General features: G+C 39.5%; 1 protein-coding gene across 1 annotated transcript in view; it reads left to right on the forward strand.

Moving 5' to 3' along the window:
* The first annotated feature begins 569 nt into the window (after positions 1-569).
* The window catches only part of LOC127096303 (uncharacterized), a 34,403-nt gene continuing 20,607 nt past the window's right edge, over positions 570-14,365 (forward strand). The window contains exons 1-2 of the mRNA XM_051034889.1: positions 570-850; positions 941-1,132. Coding sequence (XP_050890846.1) covers positions 672-850; positions 941-1,132 — 371 coding nt within the window. The 5' untranslated portion in view covers positions 570-671. The remainder of the gene's footprint in view (positions 851-940; positions 1,133-14,365) is intronic.

Below are 14,365 nucleotides of genomic sequence, written 5' to 3' on the forward strand. Positions count from 1 at the left end.
TATACAAGTTAACAATAACATTTATTATTGGTTTAGGGCATTTCACCTTGTCAGCTGTATCTATCGTCACCAACTTATCGCATGGTTGGCAAGGGAAAAGTGCACAATACTTCGGGTGAATTACTTCACCATAATCCCCTCCCAGTGGGATTTATGAAAGTTTCGGTTGACCTCGTATTCGATACGGACGCCCGTCTACCATTACCTGACGTTGTTTCAGAGACAACGTTGATGCAAGATGCAGTCGGATCCTTTGTTGGTTGGCCGTCAGATCTAATTTTCCCTGATGCCGAGGTATATATGTTCTAAATGATTATGAATATTTAGTATTCACATTTCAATTCAGCTACAATTATGATATTTAATCAATCCTTATTACATGGTAATGTTAGACTCCTACAAGACCCACCCCTAAAGCTGGTAAAGGGATTTCAAGACGCATCGAGTCGGTTGCATCTCAAAAAGAGGTACAAATATATATACCCATTGAATTATATACACAACGATTCTGTTGCATCACAAAAAGTCATGATTTAATTTATATGAATTTTTAGGTTCCCGGTCGAAAGTTGAAAAAAGCTGGTAAGGATATTCCAACGAAGGATATTCCTACGAAGGATATTCCAACGAAGGATATTCCAACGACGTCCGGGACAAAATCTCAAATTTTGATGCATCTTGAGAAAATGGTGGAGGAGTCCGATATTATGCATGAGGGGGCCATTCGTACTATAAATTTTGATGAAGGTGTTTTCGGAGCTGCTCATTTCGAAATAATTGGAAAGGAGGACTTCCAACAACTTTTTGAACACACCGAATTGGGCATCGCTGTCATTCATACATACATATGGTACTCCGATCAATCTATAATTTACTTAGTTGAACAATTTATTTACACATTTCAATGAGTAGTCTAATGTTTATTATGTTTCTATTTAAGGTATATGTATGTAACATTGATGCGGGGAACTGAATTGTGTAACCGTTTCAAGTTTATTGCTGCTTCCCGTTTCAATGCAACGTTAATAACGAATAATCCAACATCCGTAAAGAATGATCTAGTCGAGAGATTCATGGCGGCCGATGATAATACACCCAATTTGTATTTTATACCGTTTAATTCTGGCAACGGGTTAGATTTTCTTCCTAATAATTTCATTCTAATCTATGTATATCTTTTACGTAGAAAATTTTCAATTATCTAAATTTTTGTTTTATTTTACAGTGGTCACTGGGTGTTGGTTGCTATGGATCTTTCGAGACTAATAGTGTATTATCTCGATTCTTTATCGGGTGATTGGACGAAATATCCGAATATGAAGAAGACGGTTGACGCGTAAGTGAAATTCCCTTAAATATTCGTGTGTATTTGTATATTTAATTATGTCTGTCAGATTGATCTCAATATACGTTTTTATTTTGTTAGGGCAATACTAAAATTTAGATTGAAAAAGAAATACCGCAATAGGAAGGACATTACCTGGATCAGAGTTCAGGTATATATTAAGTATCTTATTTTTGCTTATAATAGTGTTTGTTTTTTTGCTTATAATAGTGTTTGTAAGAAATTAACTATATATATATATTGTTTGTTTTTCTGTGTAGTGTCCTCAGCAAAATAATTCGGTCGATTGCGGATTTTTTGTAATGAGATTTATGAGAGACATCATTGCGTTGAATCGTATAGACATCCCAAAAATGGTATGGAATAATAACTTAGGGTTTATTTTAATACTATCGGATATTTCATCTAATTTGTTACTAAATCATGAATATTTTTTATTCTCTTAATTGTAGTACTTTGAGGAATACAAGACATACTCAAGAGCTCATTTGGATGAAATCAAGGATGAATTGTGTCAATTCATTGTTGATCAAAGAATCATATAGCTAGGTTGTATATTGTTGTACATATATGTATGGAATGTTGTTGTTGTATGTTGTTGTTGTATATATGTTGTATATTGTTGTTGTAATTTTACTAAATCATGATGTTGTTGTATATTGTTGATCAAAGAATCATATATTAATGTTGTATATATGGAGGATTAATGTTGTATATAAATGGATTCATGTTGTATATATCAATGGATTAATGGTGTATAACATTGGATTAAAGGATGAAATCAATATGAATTTTACACTTTTGCAGCATGCGCTTTACAGGTTACAGGTTACCAATATGAATTACAACACTTTTGCGCTTTACAGGTTACCAATTAAATATCCACTGTTTTTCAAACAATTTTTTTTAAAATAACTAACACTTTAGAGGGCGCTTTGTCCAGAAAGCGCCCTCTAAACACTTTACATTGACAACTTTAGAGGGCGCTTTTCCTGAAAGCGCCCTCTAAACACTTTACATTGTCAACTTTAGATGGCGCTTTGTCCAGAAAGCGCCCTCTAAACACTTTACATTGACAACTTTAGAGGGCGCTTTTTCCTGAAAGCGCCCTCTAAACACTTTACATTGAAAACTTTAGAGGGCGCTTTTTCCTGAAAGCGCCCTCTAAACACTTTACATTGACAACTTTAGAGGGCGCTTTTTCCAGAAAGCGCCCTCTAAGGTGTCACTTTATGGACCACTCCAGAGGGCGCTTTTTTCTGGAAGCGCACTATAATGTGGCCACTTTAGACAGCGCTTTCTCCAAGAAAACAAAGCGCTGTCTTTACCTATGCCAGCGCCAGATTAGAGGGCGCTTAAAAGCGCTGTTATAGGCCAAAAAAAGCGCCCTCTTTTCCCTTATTTGGCGTAGTGTTTGCAATTGTGGGAGTCTTCCTAATGTGCCTCTTATAGGAGTTCAAGGTTGAATTAATTACAACCCGATGCTTCTTGGGAGACAAATGGGATTTGCTGTGGAGGGTCCTCTCCTTGGGCGAGAGATTCAGGAGTCTTTTTACTTCCCAATTGAGGGTAATCAGCCAAAGTTGAGGCAAGTGTCTGATGAGTGGCGCGATATTCAAAGGAAGGGCAAGGTTCCTTTTGGTAAGGTTAATAGCAGGTTTTTTCCTCCTTTTGATGATTGGCTCAGAAAGAGGATTGAGCTCACGCATCTACCATTTCCTGGGGGTGATCCTTGGTGTCCATTGATTGAGGGGCCACGTTCTTCTGTCAGCATGGAAGAGTTCCTTGAGATGAAGAAGGCCAGAGATCAGTTGCGAGCAGAGAAGACTGAGTTGGAAATGAGTGTTGCTAGAATCCAAATGGCTAATCAGGAAATAAAAGGGAAAATAGAAGACCAGGATAAGAGACATGTCATTGAGGTGAAGCGCTTTGAGATAGACACCGCTTATTACTGCAAGATCAGCCAAGCGTTAGAGTCATCTACGAAGGAGCACGACATTACCAAGGAGAAGTTGGCTAGAGCTTTGGGAGTCATTGAAGATGAGAAGAGGAGGCAGATCCTTGTGAAGAATCAGAGGGAAGCCAGAGTCAAAGTCCTTACCACGGGATGGGAAACTGAGAAAGCGAAGATTATTGCTGAGAGAGATTATTATATTGCTGAGAGGGATCATTATTTCCGTCAGATGAAGATTCACCAGAAGGAGATAGGAAGGCTGCAGCAGGAGAACACTGAGCTCAGGTTCACCGTGAAGTTTACCAAGATGGTTGATGATGCAGAACCGTCTGTGGGACCTTCTTCAGTGTAGACTTTTGTTGTTATTGTGTTGGATTACCGTCAGGCATGTTGACGGAATTCACTTGCTTGTATTTCCTTTCTGATTCTGGAGAATTGTAATTTGATGTGTATCAGACTTGATGTATGACTTTTACACGTATTGTGCACTCTTGATATACAATGGTTGTTATCATTCAGTGATTGATCTTCAAGCTTTATTTGCTTTCCTGTATACGCCCACATAACACACACATGGTTGGGTGATATCTTTGCTAAATCATAATTCTCTGCTCCGTATGGTGAAACCCATTGATTGATGTCAGAATATTGCTTCCGGATTATTATCTGTCTCGATGAAGCCAGGATCGAAAAACAAAGTGTTCCTCATATGGATAGACATTGCATTCATGCGTGAGTCATAATAACCTGTCTTCTGTTTTGCAGGTGTCAGTTTCTAACATGTTTGATTGACACAAGAATGATGAATCCACCCAACGCCGACGTTCTCGACCTGAAAGAGAAGATGGGTGAGTTGTTCAACATCATGCAAGGGCTCGCCGTGGGGCAGAAAGTAATCGCTGAGAGGTTGGAGAGGATTGAAAACTGGCTGAGAATGGGGGAAATCCAGGGAGATGCTCCGTCGTCTGGAGTAAAGAAGCCCTCTAGCAATAGTCAGCACAAGAAGGAGGTTGAATCAAGTGATGTGCATGCCAAAAGGGGTAAGGATCGTTACCACCCGTATGCTGCTGCAGTGACTATTCCTGCTGGTAATTCATCTGTACTACAGCAACAACAGCCACCTCAACAGAGAGTACAGAAATCCGGGTGCCAAGTGAGAAAAGGGAAGACAAATCGGCAGTTTGATAAGCCACCCATGACGTATGCTCTTCTGTTGAAGAGGTTGAAGGATCTTGGATTGGTGCAGCCAAGGATGTTGGCTCCGTTGAGACCTGACCAGAGGCCTGCCAATTATGATGAGAATGCCAAGTGCGAATTCCACTCTGGTGCCCCCGGATACAATGTGGAGAATTGTAAAGCTTTTAAGCATGTTGTCCAGGACCTGGTGGATTCCAAGGCCATCAATTTTGCACAATCTCCAAACGGTAATACTAATCCCATGCCCGCGCATGGTCAGATGGGGGTGAATGCAATTTCTGAGGATAGGAGGACGATTGGGCTGATGAATGTAGATCAGGTGAGAACTCCATTGGCCGAGGTCAAGAGACAACTGTTGAAGAATGAGGTTTTTCTGGGTTGTGATAATTGGTGTGCGGCTGTCGCCACAAATGGGTGTGCAATGATGAGGGAAATGATTCAGAGAATGATGAAGGCGGAAGTGGACGGTGAATTATTTGGGACACCCTGTCAGGCTTTTGAAACCGTCAAGATGAAAAAGGCCATCTTTGCTGAAGAAGATAAAAGGCCATCCATTTCTTCTTACAAACAGGCCATGGAAGTGGTGAAGAATGGAAAAGCCCAAGGCTGGGGAAGAATGGTAGACATTACGGTGAAAGCAGATAGTTTTGGGGTTGGCTATCAGCCGGGCCAAGACTCGTCTGGGCAAAACAGAGGACGTCGTCAACCGTTCACGTTCATCAGTGCTGGAATGCTGGATCCAGGTCACGCTTGTGCGGTGGGTGAAGAGATTGACAGTGACTGCGAACTTGACTCGTGGATAAAATCGTGCGTACCAGGGAACTGGAAGGCCTCAAAGATCATCACTGTCACTCATCGTGAAGAGTAATATTTCTGTTTTTTAATTCTGTCTGCATGAAAGCCATACGTTTTGCCCGAAACGTAGTGGTTCATTGTAAGGGCCACCTTATGTGTTTCATTGTGCAACATTTTGCATCATTAATGAATGGATGTTTTTGTAGTAAAAGCGGTGCTCCCTGTTTTTCATTTATTTTTGCAGTTTAAAACAAAAATAAAAAATGGCAATGTTTATTTTCATTTTTCCTTCCTTTTGATTGGTTTCGTTCCGACTTTTGTATTCTCCGGATCTCATTGATAACGATCCTGTTAACCCTCATATGACTTCGACAATCTGATTTATCATGCCAAAGAAGAAGGCGAAGAAAATTGTGATCTGCTGGAAGATTAACCAGGTTGTTGAAACAAGAGGAGAAGGTGATTCAACCGCACGAAGAGCGAGTCGAGGTTGTGAATCTGGGCACCGAGGATGTCTGAAAGGAAGTAAAGGTTGGGGACACCTTGGAGGCGGGTGTCAAGAGCGGAGGTGATGCCATTCAGTCTCAAGAACGTCGGTGCCACGTATCAAAGGGCCATGGTGACTTTGTTTCATGATATGATTCATCATGAAATTGAATGCTATGTTGATGACATGATAGCAAAGTCCCAAACAGAAGAGGGGCATCTGGTAGATCTGGCCAAGTTGTTTGACTGGTTGAGATAATTCAAACTGAGGTTGAATTCAAATAAGTACACGTTCGGAGTGTGGTCCGGTAAGTTGCTGGCTTATTGTAAGTGAAAGAGGAATCGAGGTTGATCCCGCTAAAAAAGGCAATACGAGAAATGCCTGAACCGAGAACAGAAAAGGAGGTTCGTGGTTTCTTAGGTAGATTGAACTGCATCTCACGGTTCATATCTCATCTAACAGTCACGTGTGAACCCATATTCAAAAAAAAAGAGATCAAACGGTCAGGTGGAATGATGATTGCCAGGCGGCATTTGAAAATAAAAGAATATTTGCAGGAGCCTCCGATTCTATTGCCTCCTGTGGAGGAATGACTGTTAATTTCGTACTTGACGGTCCTCGAGGGGTCTATGGGGTGTGTATTGGGGCAACATGACGAGTCTGGTCGAAAAGAGCATGCAATTTACCTTAGCAAAAAGTTTACCGACTGTGAAACAAAATATTCACTGCTCGAGAAAACTTGCTGTACTTTGGCATAGGCTGCTCGCCGACTAAGACAGTATATGCTGGTTCATACCACTTTATGGATTTCCAAGATGGATATGATCAAGTATATGTTTGAGAAGCCAGCATTGACCGGACGAGTTGCGAGATGGCAAATGATGTTGACTGAATACGATATTCAGTATACCTCTCAGAAAGGCGATAAAGGGGAGTGTATTGTCTGATTACCTCGCCCAACAACCCATTAAGGATTAACAACCGATGAAGTTTGAGTTCCCTGATGAGGACATCATGTTTCTCAAATCGAAAGATTGTGAGGAACCGATCCCGGAGGAGGGGCCTGACCCTGAATCCGAACGGATTCTGATGTTTGATGGGGGCCTTGACGTGAATGGTATGAGTGAGTGCTGTTTTGGTTACGTCGAAAGGATCCCACATTCCTTTTGCTGCCCGACTAACAGTTGAATGCACCAACGATGTGGCTGAATACGAAGTTTGCACGGGTATCAAACCTCGGTGCGTCTACTGGGGCAAAGGCTTCCTCGCTGTGTATGGGACAGAAGTCGTGCTACCAGTCAAGGTCCAAATTTCGTCATTGCGAGTCCTGATGGACGTGAAATTGAATGAGGCGGAATGGGTAAAGACTTGGCACGAGGAGTTGAGCCTGATTGAGGAAAAGAGGCCGACGGCCATTTGTCATGGGCAGTTGTACCAGCAGCGAATGAAGCGCGCTTTTGACCGAAAAGTGCGACCTCGTGCATACCACGTGGGAGATATGGTGTTGAAGAGGATCCTTCCTCCTCAAAACGATCGTAGGGGCAAGTCGACACCCAATTATGAAGGTCCATTCGTGGTCAAGAAGGTTTTCTCTGGCGGAGCCTTGTTGTTGACGACCATGGATGGCGAGGATTTTCCATCCTCTGTGAATGCGGACGCAGTTAAAAAATACTTCGTATAAAGAGACCCGCTGGACGAAAAGAATAAAATAGTCCAGGAAAAAATGGGCATCCCGACGAACCAAGGAAAAAAATGAAAAGGTTCGAGCAAAAATTAGGGATAAAATGAAAAAACTGTACACCCGGCAAGTCGAAAATCCCACAAGGGCGGCTTGGGCAAAAAAGGGTATCCCGGTGGACTGAAAACCCGAAAGGGCGGTCCAGGCAAAAGAGGGAATGGAACGAACAACTGCGTCTAGCATGATCGTTTGTACTGTGGATATGACACATGGATAATCTCCGGCAAGGATCGGTCGGAAGCGTCTTGTTCAGAAGGCGGAGAGTGCGGAGAGTCTTTAGGACATATGGGGTGTAACCGAGTTGGAACTCGATGAGATCACGGGTTCACGTTGCCATTAGGATAGATTTTTCCTTTTGTGTGCAATTACCTCTTTTCAGGGATTGCTTCCTGTGTATTGCTCAGTTGTGAGCCACCCTTTTTCAATCAATAAAATGTATATTCAGTCAAATAATTCAGTTTTTGTTTTCATCACCGCTTTGATTGCAAAAACATCTATTTATTTTGATAAAGAATATTTGCATTTTGAGACATACAGGTCCCTTCCAATGCATGTTGATAAGATTGAAAACCTGAAATCTTATTCGGAAGTTTGAGTGACCTAGGTGTTAAAATCTTGGCACGCCTGGGGTACGTTTTTATCTAACGATCTCTTTTGCAGGTGCTGTTAGATATTTTCACTCGATTGCAGGTTGTGATGTGAAGCTTGTAAGAACAAAAATTGTTCTACAACAGATTCCTTGATTTTGATGATAACAAAGGATGAAACCAAAAATGGCACCCTAACGAAAAGTTTCTAAGTGCGCAGGATTCTAAAGAAAGAAGGAAGAAATCTGATGATGTCATCAGATACAAAACAAGATCAGATACAAAATATCAAATGATCAGAAGCATCTGAAGTGGAAACAATGTCAAGAAGTTCTAACTCTGAGCAAAACATCAAAGTATCAGAAGCATCTGGACAAGTAGTAAGCTCTAGAAGTTTTGACTCTGAACAAAGTTTTGTCTAACCTCAGAAGCTCTTGGCACTATCTGAAGAATCCATCAGAACTCACAAGAGATCAACATCAGAAGAAAGTTTCCAAGATCTCCAGATACACAAATACTCTGAGCATGGAATTGCTAATCATGAAAGAGTAACGTTTAAGTCAAGAAAAGATTTGCAAATGGATTTCCTAATTGAGAAAGAGACGTTAATCTCCAATCTCAATAAAGAAAATACTACTTGTGGTAAGTAGTCATTTCAAGAAGAAAAAGTCATCCTGCATTAGCTAATTATGTGATGGCGTAACTTCATCTCAATATCCACCAGTTTCAACTACTACCTCACTGATCTATATAAAGGATTGCAAATCAACATTTCAAACACTACACATACAAGGAAAAATATACTGAAACATCAACACAAGAAAACATTCTTTCTCTCTAAGATATTCACGAAGCTTTTGCTTATAACGTGAAAAACTTTTGTTCTTAACACTGTAATATTTGCTTTCTTAGAAGCACTCTAGATTACATAAATCTTTCATTTATTGTTTGTTGATTTCCTCAAGTGACTTAGTGTAGTCTGTAAACTTGAGAGGACTAAGAGATTTTTCTCTTAGGCGTTGTTTGTAATCTTTCAAGATTAGTGGATTAAGTCCTTGTTGAAGGCGAAATCACCTTGGCCGGGTGGACTGGAGTAGCTTTGTGTTATAAGCGAACCAGTATAAAATCCTTGTGTGATTTTCATTTTGAAAAGCGCTTATTTTTTCAAACAATTCAAACCCCCCCTTTCTTGTTTTTCTCACCTTCAATTGGTATCAGAGCTCTGGCTCTGTTATTGATTTTCTAATCAAACACTTAACCGTGTAGAGAGATCCAGTACGAGAAAAACAATGGCCCACTCAAATGAAAGAGATTCTTACAATGCCAAGCCTCCTGTTTTTGATGGAGAGAAATTTGACTACTGGAAAGATAGAATCGAAAGTTTCTTTCTGGGTTATGATGCTGACCTCTGGGACATTGTCACAGATGGATACACACCTCCAGTCTTAAATGGAGCTGAAGTTCCCAGAAGTAAGATGTCAGAAGATCAGAAACGTGTCTTCAAAAATCACCACAAGGCCAGAACAATACTTCTAAATGCTATATCATACAACGAATATGAAAAGATCACCAACAGAGAGACAGCCAAAGATATACTTGACTCTCTGAAGATGACCCATGAAGGAAACTCCCAAGTCAAGGAGACGAAGGCTCTGGCGCTTATCCAGAAATATGAAGCCTTCAAAATGGAAGATGATGAAGCTATAGAGGCTATGTTTTCCAGATTTCAAACTCTTATTGCAGGTCTTAAAGTGCTAGACAAAGGATACACAACTGCAGATCATGTTAAGAAGATAGTCAGAAGTCTGCCAAAGAAATGGAGACCTATGGTTACTGCTCTAAAGCTGTCAAAAGATCTGAACAATATCAGCCTTGAAGAACTTGTTAGTTCTCTCAGAAGTCATGAGATAGAACTAGAGGAGGATGAACCTCAGAAAAGGAACAAGTCCGTAGCGCTAAAGTCCAGATCTGAAAGACGGAAACCTGATAGAACCAAAGCTCTCCAGGCAGAAACTGAAGATACTGACGACTCTGAACCTGAAGACTCTGATGATGAAGAAGAGTTGTCCCTACTAACCAGAAGAGTTAAGCAACTCTGGAAAAAGAGGAACAACAACTTCAGAAGACCAAGACCCAGAGGGGATCGATCAGAGTCAACTTCAAAAGGTAAAGCTAACAAAGATATTACCTGTTATGAATGTAAAGAAACAGGTCATTACAGAAATGAATGCCCCAAGTTGAAGAAAGACAACCCTAGAAAAGAAAGCTTCAAGAAAAACACCTTCAGAACAAAGAAAGGACTGATGGCTACCTGGGATGATAGTGAATCTGGATCATCAGAATCTGACTCTGAAGAGGTATTTTCTGAACTTTCTCGATCTGACTTAGAATCATGTTTGTCAGAAACTCTTACCTCTTACCAGAAATTAAAACAAAAGTTTAAAAATATTAAAGGCTGTCTTAAAGCAAAATTTGAAGAGTGTAGTGAACTTGAGATAACAATTCTATCACAAGAAGATACAATCAAATCTTTAATGTTAGAAAGAGATGAAGCAAAAACAAAAAGCTCAGAATTAGAAGAAGCGTTGTCTCAAGCACCACAAACTTCAAATAAAATTATTTATAAATATGAAGAAGCCTTTCAAGAATTTCTGAAGAATGGGATAGATAGGAGTATTATGGCATCCATGATTTATGGAGTAAGTCAGAACGATAAAAGGGGAATTGGGTATGATCCTAAGGAAGATAAAACTTCTACAAGTGATCAAATTAAATCTCCTTTTTCATATCACTACACACACACACAAGAACACAAATTTAAAAATGCTAGAAGACCCAAAGTTATAAGAAACTCTGGGAAAACTAATCTAAAAGGACCCAAGAGATTCTGGGTACCGAAAGATAAGATTATCTATGTTGCAGATATCCTATGCAGCAAAGTTCAGACACCAGTCATGGTACCTGGACTCTGGATGCTCGCGACACATGACGGGAAGAAAGTCTATGTTCCAAAGTCTGGAACTTAAAGACGCTGGATTTGTAGGCTTCGGAGGAGATCAGAAAGGAAGGATCAGAGGCTCCGGAACTATTGGTAATGGTACTCTTCCCTCTATATCTGATGTTCTTTATGTAGAAGGATTAATGCATAACTTGTTATCCATAAGTCAATTAAGTGATAACGGTTATGATGTAATCTTCAATCAAAAAACATGTAAAGCCATTAATCAGAACGATGGCTCTGTCCTTTTCACAGGCAAGAGGAAAAACAACATTTACAAAATAAATCTTTCTGATTTAAAAGATCAAAATGTTAAATGTCTAATGTCAGTTCACGAAGAGCAATGGGTATGGCATAGACGCTTGGGACACATTAGCATGAGGAAACTTTCTCAGCTAACTAAACTCGAGTTAGTCAGAGGCCTACCTAAACTGAAGTTTTCCTCAGATGCTCTGTGTGAAGCTTGTCAAAAAGGAAAATTTTCAAAAACATCTTTTAAAAAGAAAAATGTTGTTTCTACCTCTAAGCCTCTGGAACTTCTACACATTGACTTATTTGGTCCTGTAAAAACAGCATCAGTTAATGGAAAGAAGTATGGACTAGTCATTGTTGATGATTACAGTCGCTGGACATGGGTAAAATTCCTAAAGCACAAGAGTGAGTCTCACTCTGTATTCACCAGTTTCTGTTCCAAAGTGCAAAAAGAATTTGACTCTAAAATTGTTAGAGTCAGAAGTGATCATGGTGGAGAATTTGAAAACAAAGATTTTGAAGAATTATTTGATTCTAATGGAATATCCCATGATTTCTCCTGCCCTAGAACTCCACAACAAAATGGAGTTGTAGAGAGGAAGAATAGGACACTCCAAGAGATGGCCAGAACCATGATCAATGAAACAAATGTAGCAAAGCACTTTTGGGCAGAAGCTGTAAATACAGCGTGTTATATTCAGAATAGAATCTCTATAAGACCTATTCTGGAAAAGACTCCCTATGAACTGTGTAAAGGAAGAAAACCAAACATTTCATATTTTCATCCTTTTGGATGTTCTTGTTTTACATTAAATACTAAAGAACATCTGAACAAGTTTGATTCCAAAGCACAGAAAGGTATTATGTTAGGATACTCAGAACGCTCTAAAGGCTACAGAGTATACAACACAGAAACCAAAATTGTGGAAGAATCAATTCATGTCAGATTTGATGATAAGCTTGACCCTAAAAAGTCAAAGCTAGTTGAAAAGTTTGCAGATTTGGAAATCACTCTTGTAGAGTCTGATAAAACTCCAGAAGCAACTGTCACTCAGAACTCTGAAGAAATAAAATCTCCAGAAATCCCAAAGAAAGTCAAAAGTCGTATCAATATATCTGAAGATTTGATTCTGGGAAACAAGGACGAACCTGTCAGAACCAGATCTACTTTCAGAACTTCTGAAGATATTCCTCTGGGACTAGTGTCTCTGATTGAGCCTACGTCTTGTGATGAAGCACTTCAGGATAACGACTGGGTGGTAGCTATGCAAGAAGAATTGGATCAATTCTCAAAGAATGATGTCTGGGATCTCGTTCCTAAACCCAGAGGTACTCACGTCATTGGAACCAGATGGGTTTTCAGAAACAAGCTGAACGAGAAAGGAGAAATTGTCAGAAACAAAGCTCGACTGGTAGCTCAAGGTTACAGTCAACAAGAAGGTATTGACTATAATGAAACCTTTGCTCCAGTCGCGAGGTTAGAATCTATTCGTCTTCTTGTATCTTTTGCTATTAATCATTCTATTAAATTATATCAAATGGATGTCAAGAGTGCATTTCTTAATGGTTATATATCAGAAGAAGTGTATGTCAACCAACCTCCAGGTTTTGAAAACTCAAATTTTCCAGAACATGTTTTTAAACTTAAGAAATCTTTATATGGACTTAAACAAGCTCCCAGAGCTTGGTATGAACGTTTAAGTAGTTTTCTTCTGGAACAAAATTTTATCAGAGGGAAAGTTGATTCTACACTCTTCTGTAAAAACCTTAATAATGATCTCATGATATGCCAAATTTATGTTGATGATATTATTTTTGGTTCTGCTAATATCTCTGTTTGCCAAGAATTTTCTAAGTTAATGCAGGAAGAATTTGAAATGAGTTTAATGCAAGAATTAAAGTTCTTTCTGGGAATTCAAATTAATCAAACTCCAGAAGTCACGTACGTTCATCAAAGCAAGTACATTAAAGACGTTCTGAAGAAGTTTGACATGACTGAATGCAACTCTGCAAAAACTCCCATGCACCCAACTTGCATTCTGGAGAAGGAAGAGGTAAGCAACAAGGTTTGTCAGAAGCTCTATCGAGGTATGATAGGCTATCTTCTCTATCTGACTGCTACTCGTCCTGATATTCTCTTTAGTGTCTGTCTTTGTGCCAGATTCCAATCAGATCCTAGAGAATCTCATTTAACAGCAGTTAAAAGAATTCTTAAGTATCTGAAAGGAACTCCTAACCTGGGCCTGATGTATGAGAAAACATCAGAGTATAGACTCTCGGGTTATTGTGATGCAGATTATGCAGGAGATAGAATAGAACGAAAAAGCACATCTGGGAATTGCCAGCTTCTGGGAAACAATCTAATCTCCTGGGCTAGCAAAAGACAGTCAACTATTGCTCTATCAACGGCAGAAGCAGAATACATCTCAGCATCACTGTGCACAACTCAGATGCTCTGGATGAAGCATCAGCTAGAAGATCTACAAATCTTTGAGAGTAACATTCCTATCTTTTGTGATAATACTGCTGCTATTTGTTTAAGTAAGAATCCCATTCTACATTCCAGAGCCAAACACATAGAAATAAAACATCATTTTATCAGAGACTATGTTCAGAAAGGGATAGTAACATTGAAGTTCATTGATACAGAACATCAATGGGCAGATATCTTTACTAAGCCTCTAGCTGAAGATAGATTTCTTTTTATCTTAGAACATTTGAACATTAAAAATTGCCCTGAGTGAAATATGGCTCTGAAAATGTAAAATGTGACTCTGATGTAAACAAATGTACTTCTGCCTCTGACTCTGATACTTTTACCAAGTTAAGAAGATATCTGAGTTAGAAATCTTCAGAAACCAATCCTTTGGTATTCCTGAAGATCAGATACATCAACACGTGGAGCTCTAAGCGTCTAACCCTAGAACTTCTAGACAGCTGTCAAAAGAAATCAAAGGTCAGAACGTTTGAAATCTCCTAGAGCAGTGTGCGTACTGTTGGGATTAGACATTC

This window comes from Lathyrus oleraceus, chromosome 6 (assembly GCF_024323335.1).
Source record: "Lathyrus oleraceus cultivar Zhongwan6 chromosome 6, CAAS_Psat_ZW6_1.0, whole genome shotgun sequence".
Classification (NCBI taxonomy): domain Eukaryota; kingdom Viridiplantae; phylum Streptophyta; class Magnoliopsida; order Fabales; family Fabaceae; genus Lathyrus; species Lathyrus oleraceus.